This window comes from Falco cherrug, chromosome 9 (assembly GCF_023634085.1).
Source record: "Falco cherrug isolate bFalChe1 chromosome 9, bFalChe1.pri, whole genome shotgun sequence".
In the NCBI taxonomy this organism is placed as follows: domain Eukaryota; kingdom Metazoa; phylum Chordata; class Aves; order Falconiformes; family Falconidae; genus Falco; species Falco cherrug.
Window position 1 is genome coordinate 32190087 of NC_073705.1, and position 19146 is coordinate 32209232.

Consider the following 19146-nt stretch of genomic DNA (forward strand, 5'->3'; position numbering starts at 1 on the left):
CATTTAGAAAACAAATATTTTTAAGCAGTGACTTTATCTTTAAATGACTTAAAAATAATGGCTCTTTGACAATAGCAAATGGCCCAGGGCATTTCCTATTTTAGTCTGAGCTTGTCTGTTTTGTTTTCTTTTCTTTTCTTTAAGCTTGTATTTTCTGAGTATTTCAGGCTGGGCATTGCCCATCCTGTAGGAAAAACAGAAGGCAGGGAGCTTAATACACGCTAGATACCTGCCCTGCATAGAATGAAGTCATACTTCTGAAAAGAAGAGCCTGTACTTATGCCATGCAATCAGACTGCAGTGCTCTTTGCAGTCCTTGAAGAGAAACAGCCTTCTTCCCTGAAAGTGGACTAGCAGATGAAAGATAATGAAAACTCGTGAAGTCTCGGTTGCTTCTGAAAGACTGAACTAATGAGCAGCTAATTTTTTAAACACAATCTTACACCATTATTTTCAGCCAAATCAGCAAGTAGATGTAGCTGGTCAAACAGGTGCTGGGACAGCAGAAGAGCAGGCAGAAATGCTGGTGGGACAAAAGGGCAGGGCTGCTTCTCTTTTAGGTAGTCTTAGATTGGCTAAATTGCTTCTGAAGTTTCATCTTTGGCAATTCTTCAGCGAGGAGTTAAATATGTAGGTGGCTGGCTGGATTGCAGCCTTTGGGCATATCCAGACTTGCAGAGTAAGAAAGTATTTCCAAACACAGTTCAGCGTATAGTTCTCAGTTTGATGCTGCCCTGCCCGATGTTATTACAACATGCTGCAGCCAAGGATAAGCAGTTTTGAAACAGGCCAGGCTCCCTTGCTGAAAGTTTGTTCACAGCTGAAATCTGAAGAAACTGAAAGGTTTCCACTGAAATGTTGAGTGTTACAAAGCACTGGCTGATCTGACCTTCTAGTCAGAATAAACCCCATTTTGCAGAAACTGTAATGTAAATGGCAAAATGCCGTAGTTAGTAATTCAGTTTTGTGCATCTTTGCTGTTTGTCCCCTTGCTGTTTCGACAGATTACAGGATGTGATTGCAGTTCCAGTCAGGTGCTTTTGTATAGTGCTGCCAAGTACTGTCATACTACCAAGCTTCATCATATACGTGGGTGCAGTGAAGAATACACACACATTTGTAAAGCACCATAAGATCTTTCTGGTTGAATGGTGTTTTAAAAAGATGATTATTCCAACAATTAATCCAAATATTCTATATAAAGCAGGTTTTGGCTTTGTGATAAGAACCAAAACATGCAACAATTTAGGGGTAAGGCAGAAATCCTTTTAATTTAAGGATAGTATTAGTATAAAGTTAGAAGTGAGTCATTCTTTAGCTCATTTCAAACTGGATGACTCATACTCTTGGCAGTTTAATTATCCAAGACAAGCAATTCAGAAATAGATGCTATAGTTTTATTATTGTTTCAATCAGATGGCTATTGCTGTTACAAATAAACATAAGACTTGATTTCAAGTGTAACAAATGTAGCTATGCTCTGCAAATTATGCCACAGTGCTGCTTGAGGATGTGTTACACATGCCAGTTTTTTTTTTATCTGATGTTTTGTTTTCAGTTTTAGATGGATAGTGTAGCTACCTACTGGGTATCTAAAGCAGCCATGACCACCAAGAATCTTAGCAGTGCACTTGGACAAGGACAATCTAATGTGGTATGTATTTCTTTTCATCCAGGGACTGAGATTTATTAAAGCCTCGTCACAGGAACATTCCTATGAATCAACTTTTCACCTCAAAATTCTTAATAAATTGATTAGTATTATTGAGAACGTTGATATGGAGCGTGTCTGCTATGAAGACAGGCTGAGAGAGTTGGGGTTGTTCAGCCTAGAGGAGAAAAGGTTCTATGGAGACCTTATAGCAGCCTTCCAGTACCTAAAGGGGGCCTGCAAGAAAGCTGGAGAGGGACTTTTTACAAGGGCATGGAGTGATAGAACAAGGGGGAATGTCTTTAAACTTCAGGTTAGATACAAGAAAGAAATTACTGTGAGGGTGGTGACGCCCTGGGACAGGTTGCCACCAGAGAAGTGGGTGCGCCATCCCTGGAAGCATTTGAGGCCAGGCTGGATGGGGCTTTGAGCACCCTGGTCTAGTGGAAGGTGTCCCTGCCCATGGCAGTGGGGTTGCAACTAGATGATTTTTAAGGTCCCTTCCAACACAGACCATTCTATGGTTCTGTGATGGGAAGATCCATGCCATCTTTGCTTGGGAAGGATATAGTACTGTATTGTTGGCTGTAACCATCTGTCTCTGTTTTATTTCTTTTTCTCTCCCTGCCCTCCCCCTTCCTCGGCTGCAGTTTGTAAGGTAGTATCACAATGCAGGCCTGATCTCATGAAACCACAGCTAATGCCGGTGCCTGCCTATGATGGGAAGAGAACACAGACCACAAACTTGGGATTTCTGGCCTCTGATTAGGTAAGTCCGTTGCTCATCTTTCCCTTTCCCCCTCCCAGTTCCCTTCATTGCTGTCTTTCCTCTGTGTCATTAACTCATATTGTAGCTCAGTGTTCCTGATTGCTGGGAACCCAATTTCGTTTGGCTATACATATATTCTTCTATAAAGAAGTCAGCTGTTGCCTCCATGTTGGACATTCATCAATGAAAATATGGGACACAATTTTATTGTAATAGTTCTAAATGCTTTTCAGGTAAAGTATCAAAGAGGAAACTCTGGCACATTTTATTGAGATGTTCCATGTTTCTCAACTATATGATTCTTAAATTGGGAGTTTCTAGTAACATTAGAAATTATTCGTGTTTGTTGCAGATACCTAAAAATCCTTATTCTTAAGAAGTGGGCTATTTGCTAGTATAGCTGAAGTTACTCCTGTACTGAGACAGGAGAATGTCTTAAGAAAACTGCATTGAGTAGTAGTTTCCGTTATCTTTATTTTGCTCAGTTGTATATATAGTAGAGAACAGATGAAATAACTGTTGACGTAGAGAGTAACACAAATCATGTCAAACAAGAACTTCAAACAGCATGTTTTGAGGTCACTAACCTGTGTGCCTAGAACTTTGATCACACTGGTAACAGCCAAATGACATATGTGGATGTACATGCAGAGATAAATAGGTAGCTTTTCGTTGAATTTTACAAGCAGAACAGCAAAATGTCAAAGGAGTGAAAATGTATGTTTCTTGTTTCTAATAGGCTCAAGAAGCTTCAACAAAGGAAGCTAATAGTGATGAGTTAGTTTGCTGAAACTGCAAGCAAAGGGGTTTTTTGTTTGGTTGGTTTTAAAACCTAAATGGATCCTGTTTTCAATAAGCAGAATGAAGGAGTCTTTACAGGGCCTTGCCATATCAAATAAAGACAGCATGTTCTGTCTGATGAAACGTAATGAAATGTTTGACTGCTAATCGACCAACCCAAAGCATTGCTAGATTAATAGCCAATTTTGCTGAGAATACAACTTCTGGGGAACTGAAGCTGTTTCTTTAATCTGTGACTGGCTGAGAAAAAAGGGAGTTCCTTTTAAGAAGATCAAGATATTTGGATGTTTTTCAAACAGAAGTCTTTCAGGTTTCTGTTTCACCACTGACCCTGCCTGGGCAAATGAGTTAAAAATCTGAGAATGTCTCTGGAATACTGGAAAATAAATTTTTCAGTTGTGGGGCATGGGTATTTTAATTTCCATTTTGGGTCAAATGATCCAAATGTGGGTTTCATTTTGCAGGTGAGACCTGTCTGCAAGTCTGTTCTGGGCTCTCTCACTACTTTTTGTTTTAGCATTGTTGCTTTGTTTCTTTAAATGGGAGGTGAGAAGAGCAGTTATTCACAATTTTTGAAGTGTCTGAAGATCTGACAGAGCACTAAACTGCAAATTATTTAAATTCAGAACTATGTTATGTCTTCTTCCTTTTCCCTTATGCCAGTCTGTGCTGTGACTGAAATCAGTCTGCTTATAATCAAATTTAAACTTGGTTGGTGAATAGAGGCAGAGAATCAGGGGTTTTTGTTTTAAGCACAGACTTTCTAGTTCACTGAAACTAGGGTTCCAGCCTGATTTCCCTCTGCAGGAAAGAGACAATTTTTTAAAAAATGTTTTCATTGATTAGGTAGTCTTTGCTAATCCTATGAAAACAGTCATGATGTGCCGATCCAGTGCTCTTTGCGGTTGCCTCAAAATGTGGAAATCAATCCGCTCAAAAAATTACTTGGTTTATATAAGCATTGCTTGCTTTATATATTCTGGGAGGATCTAAGGTCTGAAAACTGGCAATAATGAGTAGGTCATAAATCAGATGACCTTTCTTGGTTTATGATTTTAGGTCAGATGTACCAATTCCAGCTTATACTACATTGCAGTTGTGTCTGTGAATGGAGACAAGATCATGTTGTATAATTAGTGAGGATTCTGGTATTTGCGGTCCATGACCACTGATGTCTTATAACCACTGCAGCAGTATTTTCCTCATACCTTCATCTGATGAGGTGGCTGTGCCTTCCTTTCTGGCTTGTGTGCTTGTTATATTTTTTTTTTTCTCCCTTCAAAGAGGAGATGGAATGAAGATAAGATACGTGTCTCTTGGTATTTTAAGCAAATTTTATAAATGGAGGAAAAGCAAATTAATTTATGCTTGCTACTTTTAGAGCAGTTAGGCAAAAAGTATGAGATGGTGTCTTAACCCTTTCAGTTTTGTTTTCAGTGGCTATACAGTGGTTTTGTAAGCAAAAAAGGTATCTTTGTCTCTGTTTTACAGGAGATACACAATGCTGTTGTTTTCTCTTCCCATGTGTGAAATTGCTGGCACCAAAAGTAACTGTGTAGCTTCTTTATCTGACTTCATGTCAAAATTAGGGATAAATATGACAAATTTGGTTAGCAGTGTTTATGAGATCAAGGAGTCTGATTTATCATTCTGAGTTTAAAAGAACAATAAATGTGTATTAATTAGGACTTTATATGTATCAAAATAATACTTTTGTCCCGAGGTGTTCAGGCATATGTTACGAGATAATACAAAATCTTTTGTGCTCAGTGGTACTTGGTATGTATGTTTCTTATACCCTTTCAGGTTAATCATTGATTCAAAGACCTTGTTTTGATGACTCAGACGGTCTCTTTGAGTCTTAAATTCCCATTAGACCAAGTGTGTGTTTGTATTAGTTACGTTTTATTACAAGAAAACAAATATTTTGGTGACACTAAGATTCCTGCAGTGAAATGTAAGTTGCTTTCTATGCAGGAGACATACTTGAAGTTACTTTCTATAGTTCGAGTTTTGGTGGGTTTTGTTTTGGGTTTTTTTTTTTCCACAAAGTATCTAATGAGAAGACAGATGTCTATGATTATTGTTCTGTGTTTATTTTTTTGTGTGTGCATAGTTTGTATTGACCTTGTAAAAAGCTGAAAGCTCTAAATTGGCCTTTTGAACAAAACAAAATACATAGCACAGAACAGACCATTCACTGTAATATTTTCTGTAAAAGGTCACCAGTCCCAGAAATAACAGAAGATGTAACTATGGCAAACCAACCCAATGTTAGCATAATGTTTGGTTGTTTCCCATCTTTGGTACTAGGTAGTTGGAGCCTTTAGGAGCAAATTTGTCACTTACAGCACGGCCCCTTCCTACACAAGACTCTCATTCTTTGCAAACATGGATAAAAAAGATATTTTTAAAAGGATTAGCATTTGACTTTTATTGTCTGTCGTTTCAGTTTAATCTCACAGGGACATATTAAATGCTTTTTCAGCATCAAAAACCTAAGCAAATCTTTGTCTTACCTGTCTAAAAGCAACGTCATATTGTTCGAGTACTGAAGTTTTAATTCTAGATTAGTTGTAGTGTTTGGACTTAGCCTTGTGCTTCAGTGCTCATTCAGACATACACTTCCCTGCTACTGAAGGTGGTTGAGGAGAAATACCAAAGGTGTGGTATGATTCCATTTTACACTGATTTCCATCTATGGACTAGTTTGGAAGAAGGAAAATAAAGCTCTTGTCCTTTCAGCCCTCTGATGGACACTGTGTGTTTCCTCCTGGGTTAGAGGTGTAAGCCAGTTTTGTCTGCATTGGAGGTATGTGTGTCTAGCTAGAATAGTTGAGAGAGATGCCTTTTTTCTTCTTCCACATGCAGTCACAGAAAGTCTGGTTCCCTGTTGTTACCTAATTAGTAATTTTTGTTGATATCCGTGGGAATTTCATGTCAGCATTTAAGCTCTGGGAGTACAGACCAATGCAAGTAAAAAATCTCCATGCAGCTGAGTACTGATAGGAGGACCAGTTTATCTTCCTCTTCAGATGTGGCAGTGCTGAATGAGGAAGAGAGAGTCTTCTGTACTTGTCAGCCATTCTGTTGTTGTCTGAAGTGCTTGTTTTGAAACTGTCACTTCCCTCTTGATGGCATTATGTATCAGCATATAAAAATGCTGAGTTGAAAAGAAAGTGAAGACATTTACAGCCAAGCAAAACCAGTATTTATACGTACATGAGGGTAATTGTCTATGGGGGAGCAGTCAGGAGCAAAGGCCATTGTTTTCTGTACTAAATGCTCTGCCACTTGTTGCAACCATTTTTTATGATGATGAACAGTATTTATCAATGAGTGGGTTGTGAACTTACATGTTTTCCAATTACATTTTGTATATTTAAGTTTAATAGTTAAAGATAAGCAGCAGTACACTGAGGCAAATATTTAGGCATGAGGTAGGGCAAATGAGGGCAAAGGAGAGTCTATTTGACATGAGATTTTTAGGTTTTTTACATACATAGTAGTTTGAATCTATTACCTGGCTTTTCCTTTTTTACAAACCCTCTGCAAAACAGAAGCTAGGTCATGGGGAAAAAAAAAGTGATTCACCTCCAACATTTACTTTATCTTCACTGACTTGTATTCCTAAGCAATAATCAAAGACTAGATTTTAAATGTTTACTAATTTGGGGACTTGTATTTGAAATGTCTGAACTAAGGCACTAAAGGTGTTTGTTTCCTATAAAAGAAGGACACCAACAGCTCTGCCAGGGATCGGTTAAAGTTGTGGAGAGTATATGCACCTGTGAATTAAGTTGCAATTGTCTAGTTGGACTCAGAGAAAGAGGTATTGGCAGGGAAGGCTTTAGAAGGAAAAGATTCTCACTGTTTTGTGACTGCTCCGTGCTTTTTTGCAGTTGGGATGAAAGATGGCAACCACAATCTCTAACCTTATCTCAGAACTGCCAGGGGATAACTGTTGAAACCACTTGGGCCACTGCAAAGTCTGACCACAGGGATGGCCAGGCTGGTAAGACTAGACTACACCAATGTGCTCTTCTGACTGTTATTCCTTAGTCTTGGCTATTGTTGTTAGATACGTAAGTCGTGTCCTAGTCCAGACAACTTTTTCCAGTTAGCATTCATACTGCCTTGCCTGGACACTCAGCTTCATGCTTAGGCCAGGAGATCTACCTATGCCCTACTTGTAATAAATGAAGTAAGAGAATATTCCTCAAGGGCTGTTCAACTGCCAAAGCCAAGCTCCTGCTTAGGTAGAGTGCCTTGCTCCATCTTGCCTTTGATAGAAGCGGAGGGGAGATAAGCTTCAACCCTATGCAGGGGAGCAGGGCTTTTCTTCATTAAATCCACAGGTTATGTTTAAGTGTGACAGAAGGCATAATTGAAAAGGGCCTGCACCAGGAGGTGGGTGGGGCAGGGAGGAACTGGTAAACTCAATCTTTCTTGGCCTCCATTTGACAAAGATTTAGGCATACAACTAAATTTATGACCTTCACTTCCTCTGTCATCTGCAATCAGTTTCCCCTCTCTCTGTTGGGAAAGCAGAATTCTTATGCTGGCTAGCTGTTGTCATAGTAAAGCTTAGCTTTTCTGTGATCACACTGATAATACTAGAGCCCTTTGGGTCCCTTTTTAAATACTCTGTTATTGCATTTGCCAGATAAGAATTCTATGTGGTTTCAGACCTGTTTTGTCCCATTTGATTTACACATCTTTAATTTGTCATGATATAGTTATGTTTGACTGTTGGTCTTCTACCCTGCAATTTAAAGTAAGGGAAAAAGAGCATTAAAATACATTTAAAACATGTGTCTACCAAAGGTCCTGCATATGCCAAAGAAGTATGGGGTTTTTTCCCAGTTCTGAAAAGAAATTGGAAGAAATACTGGACTCCTAGACTTGGCATTTTCCTTTTGGTATGTCTGAGATGTGAATATACCTAAAACAAATCAACAGTATCTGATTTTTTTGCAAGGTGGTTTTTTTTATAAAAAATAAAAAAAAATAATATTTTTATGTTCATTTATTAAGCTGTACTGTATTTGCTTTATTTTCAAAGAGGGAAAATTGAATAACAACTAAGTATGACTGTTTGGTAATATAGAAAGAGAATGAACATAGAAGTAACCTGAATAGAAATATAAACAGGAATGGCAGAGTGCCAGCAGCCCCTTGAACATAAATCTGCAGGCAGCTATGCCAGAAGTTTAATTACACTCTTTGCATTGCATAATACAGTTTGTGTAATTTGAGAAGATGTGAGATGTGTACATGCTCCTCGTTACCTCTTCTCTCCAAAATGTGACCACAGCTTTATAGGTGGCTGGCTTTAAATTAGAATAACACCACTGGTGCTGTGTAAGATATTTGTTTTTGTTCTTAGATAATGGAATTACATGTGGACTGCACCTGTTTGATGCTTATTTTAGCTTAGCCTCAGACCAGGGATACAGGACCCCCACAGAATGAGGGAAGATGAGCTAACCTTCATAGGTTCCTAAAACTTTCAGGCCAGGTGCCTGATGATAACATACCTGAAAGGATGGGGGGTTTTGGTTGGATTTATTTTTTTTATAGTCCCATTGGTTTTGAAACTGTAAGGGCTGGAGCACAGCACTTTTCATCCTGTGGCAGTGTATCTTAACCACAAGGTAGTCATTAGTTTTCTGAAGCTGACTCAGAGTTAGGGAATTGCAGCCTGGCTCTCTGTGCTTATAAACAAATAAGAGGTGATAGAAAGCTGGGTGTCTGAAGTGCAGGCAGGTATGGAATAATCCGTGAAGTCTTTGCCGTGCCAATGTGTAATATGCAGTGAGTCAGTACAACAGACTTGTTCACTGTTCTGAGTCCGTTTGTGTTCTGTACTGTGTTTGTAGTCCTTTTGCCACTGGATCGCTACAACGAAATACATAAGAAAATATTTCAAAATAAACAAGTAGTTTCTACCTACTCCTGTTCAGAAAGAAATCCTGAGTAAACGTTTATATTGAAAGAACTGGAAGCATCCTCCATGTTGTTTGTCAGTATTGCACCTCTAGCTGGATTGTTATCTTGCAAGTTAGACTGAAAACTGAACTGGCTCACAGGGTTTGTTTGGAAAGTCAGGATAAAAGGAAGATGAAAAATTTACTTTGGTTGCACCACAGGGTTAGAAGCTGCACCTGTAATACATGCCATGACTTCACTGACAGACGTTGTATGTTCTTGATTTGCAACAACTTCAATATATATAAAATAAACATAAATTAATATAAAAGGGATGTAGAGTGGGCAGTAACACACTGAATGTGTATATGTGGTACGAAGGCAAGAGAGTGCAGTACCTTTTAACAATACCTGCTTTCAGCCAGTTTTACTGTGATGCAGTCTCATAAATAGTATCGATAAAAATCCAGCAGACAGCAGGTCCTGAGCCAACTGCTCAACTGTGAGACTAGCAGGACAGTTTATTTCTACTTTTTGTCCTGTTCTGAGGAGGTGACATCATCAATTCTGTCATATTTCTTCTGGATTATGTTTTCTAAGATGTTCCAGATTTTCAAATACTGAGTATAATGTGAGACCTTCACATCACCAAATTAGTCCCTGTGTAGAATATTAGAAGAGCACAGGCTGTCTACATCACTACATCAGGCAATGAGTTCTTGAAATGTGGTGCTGTGATTCTACCTGTGGCTTTCAGCTGACGCAGAACAGGATGAACAGTTCATCTGCTCTCTTTTTCTACTTTATTAATGCAAAAGGTCCAGGACTTTTTCCCCTGAATGCCAAATGGATTGCACTGTAGTTTGCTTGTGCCCAAAATAAGCAATGTTATATGCACCTGAGGACATGAGATTCCTTCATTTTAAACCCGTACAGATGATCACATAATACATTAAAACTAGTCTTAATTTTATTCCCTTTGTTTTAGTTTACATTGCGGAAGAGCTGAAGAATTTGAAATCAAAAATGTAGAGGGTATACAATACCTTTCTAAAAGCTCACTCCAAAATTAAACAAGTGTAAACAAAAATAATAAGAAAAAGATGGTATTTTGTAGTGCGGAAATCAGTTCATGTGATACTCATCAGCACAAGAGTCTAAAATCATTCTGATAAAGCAGCACATTGGTTGGAAACAATCTTTATACAACACAAAGTTTGGAAAGTGTTCTCATTCGGTCCTGATGGAGAGCTTTGAATAACAGGGAGACTTGCACACTCAGAGGTAAATCTGTCCCTGTATATTAAACTGCCAATTAATTTGTACAGCCTTTAACATTTCTCCAGTTTTATAATTTATCCAGCATTATTTGAGGTGACATTTGTTGTTTTTACATGGTATTGGTCTACGCTGCTCCTGAACTTGTCAGTGATTTGGACCATATCCTGACTATTTTCCTGACCTACTACTTCTATTCAGCACAGTCTAGTCCACTTCTGTCCTGGGCATAATTGTGCAATATTTACAGTAAAATACTAGGGGAATATTTAATCAGAAATAAAAGACTGGAGAGAACCTCAGAAAGGTGTCTAGGCCATGCCTTCTTAGTGTTCCAAATCAGGATCAGCTCTACTTAGACAGTTCCTCAGAGATATTTAACTTTTCCCAAATACTTGCAGTAATGGACAGTTGAGTTGTCTGGTGCAGTCTAACGCTTGTCTAAGTTCATTCTAGGGAATGTCTGCCTCATATCTAAAGTGAATTTCCCTTACTGCAGTTATCACGTATGAATTCTTTCTTGTTTCTCAGCAACTCTGATGTATTTCCTTTGCTATTACCTGTTCCAGAATTGAATAGCCCTTCAAATCTTTCATTTCCTAGACCAAAACTTGATGTTTTCATTTAAAGTTTAACGCCTAGAATTGGGCACAGTACTTGAAACAGGTACATTATTCCATTGCAGAATCAGTGGAAGGACTGGTATCCTGCCACAAAGAGTCTTAAGCGTGCAATTAAAGGTGGTCTTGCTTTTGTTGGAGTAGGGTAAAAAGTTGCCACCCTTCAGACAAGGTACAGGAACTGTCCATATGTCTGCTCTCAGTTATGCTGCAATTGCAGAGAAAAACAGGTTTGCAGGAATGATCCCTCATTCTCCATCGGGCTGGCTGAATGTGCAGTTGGTTTCTCTGTCAGGGATGGAGAAGGGGACAACCATTGTCAGCTGGGGACAGTAGTATCAAGGATTCCTCATGGCCTGAGAGGTCTGAATTAACAAGGAAAGTTCATGAAGCATAACCAGCCACAGCTGCCTGAACTGCAAACAAGTGGTATGAAGGTCCCTACCAGTCCAGGCAGCAGCCTTCCAGAAAACCAGTTTAAACATAGTTTAAACATAATTCAGTAAATTAGGGAGTTCTCAAAGAATTTTACAGTTTTGGAAGTACTACATCTTCTAGAAATAAATGTATGTAGCCTGCCTTCTTTCCAAGGAAGCCTCCTTAGGGCAATCACTTTTGGGCTGGCAATTTCAGCAGTTGCTTAAGCATTTGAACATGAGGACAATTTAGAGCGTTTTAATAATCTTCAGAACATTGGGTACTGTTTTTTAGGAAGAAAATTTGCTTGTTCTGGATTTGCGAACACACTTTCATCATTTCCCCAACTGCATGCCCATGTTTTTCTGTGGCTTGCTCCCAGGTACCTAAACATAATGTTCTGGTCCTAGCTGAAAAGTGGAGAGAATGTTGCGTTACCTTTCTTGAAGCAATTTCTTAGTACCGTATCCCATTCTGGAGGCAGTTAGAATGACTTTATTCTTTGTAGGTGTTTTACAGCGGAGGGCCTGTGTCCTGTGCTAATTTTAGGAGTAAGGAGGAGCCATTATGTGACCTGTTTTTACTTTAAGGACAGTCATCCTTACAGTGACTGGCAGTTTGTATAAAGACATGACCATCATGTGCAGAGGAAAATTCAGTTAGTGTTTCTTTTCAAGTATGCATGCGACACTGCAGCACAGTTTACCCAGTTCTGTTTTGTGTCCACTTGATATTTAATACATTTAATTCAGAAAATGTTTCCACGCTTGGATGTCTCAGTGGTCACAGAGTCAATCCCAGTCACAAGGTTATCGATGCTGCGCAGGGAAAAGCCAAGGTACTATAAAAGCATGAGGTCAGACGCGTTCAAGGTCACGCTGGTCCCTCTGAGCTGTTGAGGGAACACGTGACAAGGCAGCCAGAAATTTGGGGGAGGGCGGTGATGCGCAGGTACCTGTGCGCGGTACGGGGCAACCCGGGAGCGCCCACGGCGGCCCCCGAGGCGTGGGGACACGAGTGACACGAGTGTGCCCGTGGGAGCCCCGCGGCGCAAGCGACACCGCGGCCGTTACGGGGGCGGCCGGCCCAGTCACGGGAGCGAAGTCACGCCGGAACGGCACCGGGTGCCAGCTCCAGCGTAACCGTGCCCCCGCCAGCCCGCAGCGGGCGAGTGGGTGCCCCCCCCCCCCCGAGTCCCTCGCTCCGGCACTCGCCCGGGGCTGCCCACGGAGCCCCGCAGGTGCCGGGCTCAGCGGCCGGGAACGCGCACAGTAGCAGGGGGCGGGGGGGGTCGCCGCGTCCCCGGCGGAGGGCGGCGGCCGCCCCTCTGCAGCGCGCTGCGGGCAGGACGCCTGCGCCGTGCGCCGCCGGCGCCGGGGGGGGCGGGCGCCGCATCCCCAGCGCACCGAGCTGCGGGCACGGGCGCCGGCATGAGCGGAGGCTCCGCCGCGCCCACCCGGAGCTGAGCCGGGAGACAAAGAGGAGCGGCTGCCGCCATGGGGGAGCAGCTCCGCGCCCAGCCCGCCGCCCCGGCGGGGCCGCCGCCGCCCGCCGCCGCCTCCTGCTCGCTGCTCGGCGGGCTGCTGCAGAACGGCTTCCACCCCTCGAGCCAGCCGCTGAGCAACGGCGGCTGCGGGGAGGCGCCGCACCCGCTGCTGCTCCGCCCGGAGCTGCCGCCGCTCAGCCACGGCTCGCCGGCCAAGAAATGCAGGCTGCGCCGGAGGATGGACTCGGGCCGGCGGCACAGGCCACGTAAGTGCTGAGCGCGGCGGGCTGAGCGCGGCGGCACTGCGGGGCGGCGCTGGCTCGGCTCGGCCCCCTCCGCGCCCTGCTGCCGCAGCCCGGCCCGGCGGGCCTCGGCAGCCGCCCGGCGCCGCGCCCGCGGCTCCTGCGCCGCGCCCCCTGCGGAGCGCCGCCCGGCCGGGGCTGGCGGCCGCCCGGCTCCCGCGCCGCGGGCGTTCCCTTCCCGCGCCCCCCCCACCCCCCCACAGCCGGCGCGCCCGGCGGGCGGAGCGAGGGCCCCCGGTGCCGGCCAATGCGGCGGCGGCGCCCGGACACGGCCCCGCTGCTGCGTGGGCCGGGTCCGTCCTGCGCCAATGGGGCGGCGGCGGGCGGGGAGCGGCGGCCCGGCACAAACGCGGGCGGCGGGCGGCAGCGCTGTCCCACCAGCTCCGTGCCGCGCCGAGCACCGCGTCGGACGGCGCCCAGGGTCCCGCCGGCCTCGCCGCCTCCCGGCCGCGCCCATGAAGCTGATCGTGCCCAAGCAGCGCTGTGAGCGACGCCCGGGCGGGGGTCGGGCCGTGTGCGTTGGGGGGGGACCGCGGGCTGCGTGCGTGACACATCCCCGGACTGTGTCAGAATGCCGAAAAGAAGTAGACCTGGCAGCTGAGGGCAAAGTATTCTGACTGGGGGTAGGAGAGGGGGGGAATTGTGCTGCAAACATGATAAATTGGTAATACGTTGCCTATGGGCATCCCCTGTGGCTTTTGGTTAGTTGGTTTGCCAAGTGTTAGTGAACTGGCTCTCTGCTTCATGTTTTAAGGCTGAGTCCCAGGCATCCATATTTGTAATGTACTTAATTCTACAAGGTTTGTTGATTAACAGTATTTTTTATTTACTAGATCATAGCCAACTTTTTACATGTCAGTACAGAGCTATTGAATTCCATAGTGAGCTCTACAAGTAGAGCAATCCCATGGAACAAGTATTCTGTTCCTTGCCGCTCTCGCTTCACTAGCTTTTTAAATAAAGCCAACAAATGTTTGCTGCTTTGTTACAAGTTCAGCATGTTCCAAAAGGGCAATCAAGGATGGTCAGGATGACAGCTACCCGCTGCCAAAACTTGAAAGATGTTCCTGCTCAGTAGAAAGCAGTGTGCGTTCAGCTACTCTGGATTTTTTTTTTTCTTAATTTTGAAATGAGTACTTAGAAATCTTTTGTGTGTAAGCAGAGCAAAATAGTAACAGCCTTGAAGCGCTGCAGCTTTCACAGGGCTACTTACTAGCCGGTGCCTTTTCTGGCTTTTTAAATGTTTTCGCTGAGCTACACGTACCACTTTCCCTTAAAATGTTCTCTGTATTGATTCATCACATAGGGCTAACACTATCTGTTGATAGTTAATTTGGTCTTCTATCAAATTTAACATATTGATGACCAGATCATTCTCTGTCACAAACTGGTTTTGTAGTCTTTGTCCAGCTTCACATTTTCATTCAGGAACAAGAACTGCAGAACTTGAGCTAGTGTACATTTTGATTTGGTGTGGCTGAGGGTCAGCACTTGCATATTGAACTCTTCATAATAGTAAACTGTTTTGTTTGAAGCAAAGAATAAGGTGTTCGGGGATTTGTGTAATTGCTTGAATAAGGAGGAGTGAGGAATTTGGAATTTCCCTCCTATCTTGAGGGGAAAAAGAGCCCATCAGAGTAAAGAGTGTAGGTGACTAGCTATATTGCCCAAGGTCTATGACAACTGAGTCTTCAGTTGTGGGGTTTTTGGCTTTAGTGAAAAAAGCAGGTGAGGTAAGTGCTTTGTAGAACTATGTTGTGGGCAATTTCTTCGCTGAGTAAAATACCTGAATTCTTGCTGATCATATTAATTTATATGGCTTATCTTATACAAGAATAAATTTGCTATTTAGTATTAGTCTTGCAGGAAAATATGGTAGTACATTGTCACCAGCTTAAAAAAAATATTAAATTATACTCAAATTCTAATGGTACTGCATAGCTTTCCACTGTATCCATCTCTAGTGAATACTATTCAGTCCCGTTTTACTGGTTTTTGTATTTAGTCTTGGACTTTGCAGATGTTTGTTCTGTGCTTAAGGACACATTGCAAAATGAAGTGCAGTTGCCCCATGGCAGGTGAGACTTCAATATTGATTGTGGGATTTGCTTTGCATGGTGGAAAAGATGAGATAATTGGCATTTCCCAATATTTCAACAAATTAAACTGATCTTCCTGCAGCAATTATTCCTTTAAATCCTTATAAATTATATGTTTTCTTGATTTACTTTCTATCAAAGTGAGGCAGACTTCTATATTCCCAAGTCGTCTTCCCCTCTGCGAAGGGAGGATTCCCTGTGAAACCAGTGTGCTTTGCTGATTAGCATGCAGTGAGAGAGGATCTGGGGACTAACTCTAGATCTTTTAGACTCACCCTCCTGCTGCTTCTGCTGAGAAGCTTGTCTTTGCATTGTTTTTTCCTCAGTTGAACTAGACCACTTGTCAAGGTTGTTAGGGTTATGTCAAGTTTTTGCTTCAAATCATTAGTGCAGACCCTTTGTGAGACCAGGGTTTACATTACCTTTCTGTAGCACAGCATAATGAATACAGAAGAGTGTCTGTTATGAAGCCTTATGCTGTGAGATGCTCCAGAAGAGAATAAAATACTGAAGCAGTCTGAATTCTGCAAATTTCAAAAGCCTGCTAGTTTTGTGTTGTTCACTTTAAATGTGATCTTTGAACAGAAGAAGGAAAGAGAGCAGTTAAATCCCTTCATCGATCCCTGTGAAGCAGCTTTGTAGCCAAGTAACTACAAAGATTTCAGCATGGCAGTTAACTAGACTGGTGCTTCACAGCATTATTCTACATCAGACACAGGGAAGAAGCCAGCTGGACATCTGAATTCTATTGCTTTTCTTAAATTAAGATAAAGCTTTGGGGTGGCTATTCCAATCAGCATCTTGCATGTCACCCCGAGTCTGTTGGTACTTGTTAGGAGACAAAAAATGTGTGTTTTGAGGCGGTGTGACTGTGTACAACTAATAGGCATCATAATTGCCATGGTTAATTTCTAAACACTTGAAATTGTAGCTTCACCATGAAGAACACTTTTGGCCAATATTTAGGTTGTTGGACCTGTGATGTTTGGCTATGGCATGGTTATGTTGTACTGCCTGAGGCCAGGTGGAAACTGTGCAAAAGCTAGGCTTTTTAATCTGTGGTGATGATAAATATGGAATGCTATTATTATATACTATATTTTAGTTAGGAGTACAAGAGTGAAAATGGTTTTGGTTTTGCTATTGTTTGACGCAGTGAAAAAGTGACACATTATCTGTTACTGAAATTTTGTCCAAGGCATTGGAATATCCCACAATCTTTTAATTTTGAAGAATTTCTTCAGTTGACATGCTGCTTAAAGAAGGTTTCCAGCTGCTTTTAGTGTAGGTGGAAGTGAGGATTGCCTAAGGAATAGGACCGGTCATAACAAGCTGATTTAGTTGGTGTGTTGTAGTTCAGCTTCTTCTGAGTTAAAACTGCGTATCCACCTTACCAACAGGGTAACTTGTTTCTGACAGGAATGGGAAACTCATGCGAATCACTTCTGTCAGGCTGGGTGGGCTGAGTGCCGTTGGATCCAAGAATAAGATTCTCAATAGCTAATCAATACTTCTTGTAGCTTTGCAAGTTTGGCTTTTATTTGTTTTTTAATGTTGTTTTTTTTTAATGAAGCTACACAAGCTAGGTAATGACCTAGTCTCCTAGTGCTATCTTCAGAAATCAGTTTGTGGTGATATGACTATGTATGTGCAGATGATCACACCTGTTTAACAAACAGCTCTGTGCTTTCGGGCTTGAAGTTTTTTGGTTTTGTCTTTGGGGGGGTTTTCTTCCTTTCCTGGTGAGGAGGTAGACATTCAATAAGCCCTTGCAGCTGAAAATGAACTGGAAGGCTTCACCTGATGTGTGTGCATGATTTATTTAGTTCTAGCCTTGTACATTTTGAAGAAACTTCCATTACGAAGTAGATATAATTAATTTTTTAAGCTACATATTCTATTTCTATTCCAAGGAAAACAAATGTTTCTGTTTTACTACATGTTTTGATTGCTCGAAAGAACTGTGTAAAATAGTTATTGCAAAATATGTTAGCTCTTATCAGCTTTTCTAATAAACAGCTTTCAGAAGCTGTGAGGATACTATCACATCTTACGTATGTCTCTTGTTTTGATTTTTTTTTTTCCTGTTACTAATTTTGGCATGCTCTCGCCTCTTCCAGTCCCAATTAAAACAGGAAGTTCTTAGATCATTGAAGTGTCAAGCAATGCAAATGGAATAATAATGAAAAATGTAAATTCAGTAATAGGATTTAATCGTATGTGCATCCAGGAAGAAAAGTTAAACCTAGGATTTTTCATCAGAGATATTTATGACTAAGATATCAAAGAATTGATACCACTATTCAAATTATTGATAAAACATTGAGATACTGTACCTGTATTTGAGGGAACAGAGGTCTTGTAAGAGAGATGCACAAGCTGAAATGGTTTTGGCAAAAGAAGAATCCACAAATCGGCCATGAATAAATCTAGGAACCAGGTAGAAAGAAGAAAGTTCTAACCAACAGAATTCAGGCACAATCTCTTTCTAAAGGTTGAAGAGTAAAAAGATTCTGCTAACCTTATGTGGTGGTGGTTTAAGCACGTGAAAAGGATTACCCTTGGTTGTCTTCTTTAATGGGGGGAAATGTTACTCAGTGACCCAGGAGTTCCTTTCTTTCTTGCTGCCCCTGAGCTCTTGTCCGTGGGAGCAGGTTGTGATTTGATATTTACTCTTCACACCTAGTTTGATTCTAAAAATCAAATGTGTTCAATTCTGAATGTAATAATGTCTTACAGGAATAGTCTTATGGGTTCATACGTTTCAAGGTCTGTACAGAAACTAGGTTAAATGTATCATAGAATTTATGAGTGAACCTTTCCCCCAGATAGCACAGCTGCTGGTGCGCATCAGGTTACCTAATTATGCAATGCTGTAGATACCTTCTGTTTGCATTGTCACATGCTTCTGCAGCTAAACTTTGGAGTAATGGAGATTTTTATCTCAAGATAACAAACTGGTAAGTAGTTGGTACAGTTTAACATAAAGAGAATTAATTTTCTTAAGATAAGTGGAGTCTTTGATTTATGTTAGGCTTTTAAGAATGCATGATTCGTCTTGATGCTTCTGTGTCAGTTCTGTGGGGCCTACAACTAGGTTTTATATGTTGTTATTTTTTTGACTGCTGTGTAGTAATACAGTAGAATAGTTCTGTTTTCTCCACAGTAATAGATTGCATTGATCCAGTAGGTGTATTGCATACTGATTGCTGAGAAGAGAGAAATCAGTTCATAACAGACTTATCAGACTAATTTAGTTAAGTGCATTTTTTACCCTGTGAAACCATTTTTGCAACATATCCATTGTCTTCCTTTTTCATAGTAAATCACGCTATTTTGAATAACTGTTATCAGCCTAAGATGTGGATGAGAGAGATTTCGCTTTCCCTTCCTTGCTTTCCTGGCTTCTAATAACTCAAGAAACTGGACATTTATTCAGGTTATCAATGAAGTGCTGGGCTTCCAGTTTAAACAAAAAACCCAAACAACAAAAAGAAAAAACCTCCACAGTTTTCCGCCCATTTTCCCTCCAGTCTGTGGAGACTGTATCTGTGCAAATACCTTTCTTTCTTCATACATCCTGGTTGTAGCAATGAGGGGCCTAATGATTTTGGTGGCCTCTGTGTGGTCTTACTCCCTGTATTCGGGGAGGCAGCAAAACCCAGGAGCACCTTGCAGTCTGCATGCATGCTCCCATTAGCACCACATTCAGTGGCCTCAGGGAGGTTGAGGTGTATAGGTACCAGCTAAGGTGGGTTATCTAAAAATACTGAGAAGAACTGATGGTGCTTC

General features: G+C 41.9%; 1 protein-coding gene across 7 annotated transcripts in view; it reads left to right on the plus strand.

The window, feature by feature from the left end:
* Nucleotides 1-19146, plus strand: part of PANK1 (pantothenate kinase 1) — a 48367-nt gene that overhangs the window by 7320 nt on the left and 21901 nt on the right. Inside the window, exons 3-4 of one of the 7 annotated variants that reach the window (XM_055721453.1) lie at nt 1559-1654; nt 2302-2420. Coding sequence is in view for 5 of the 7 variants with exons in the window: in XM_055721450.1 (XP_055577425.1) it covers nt 12964-13219 (256 nt within the window). In the remaining 2 variants the exon portion in view is untranslated. Of the gene's footprint in view, nt 1-1558; nt 1655-2301; nt 2421-12913; nt 13220-13601; nt 13739-15311; nt 15334-19146 lie in introns of those variants that run through there. The other 6 variants (XM_055721450.1, XM_055721452.1, XM_055721449.1 and 3 more) reach the window with 6 other exon arrangements.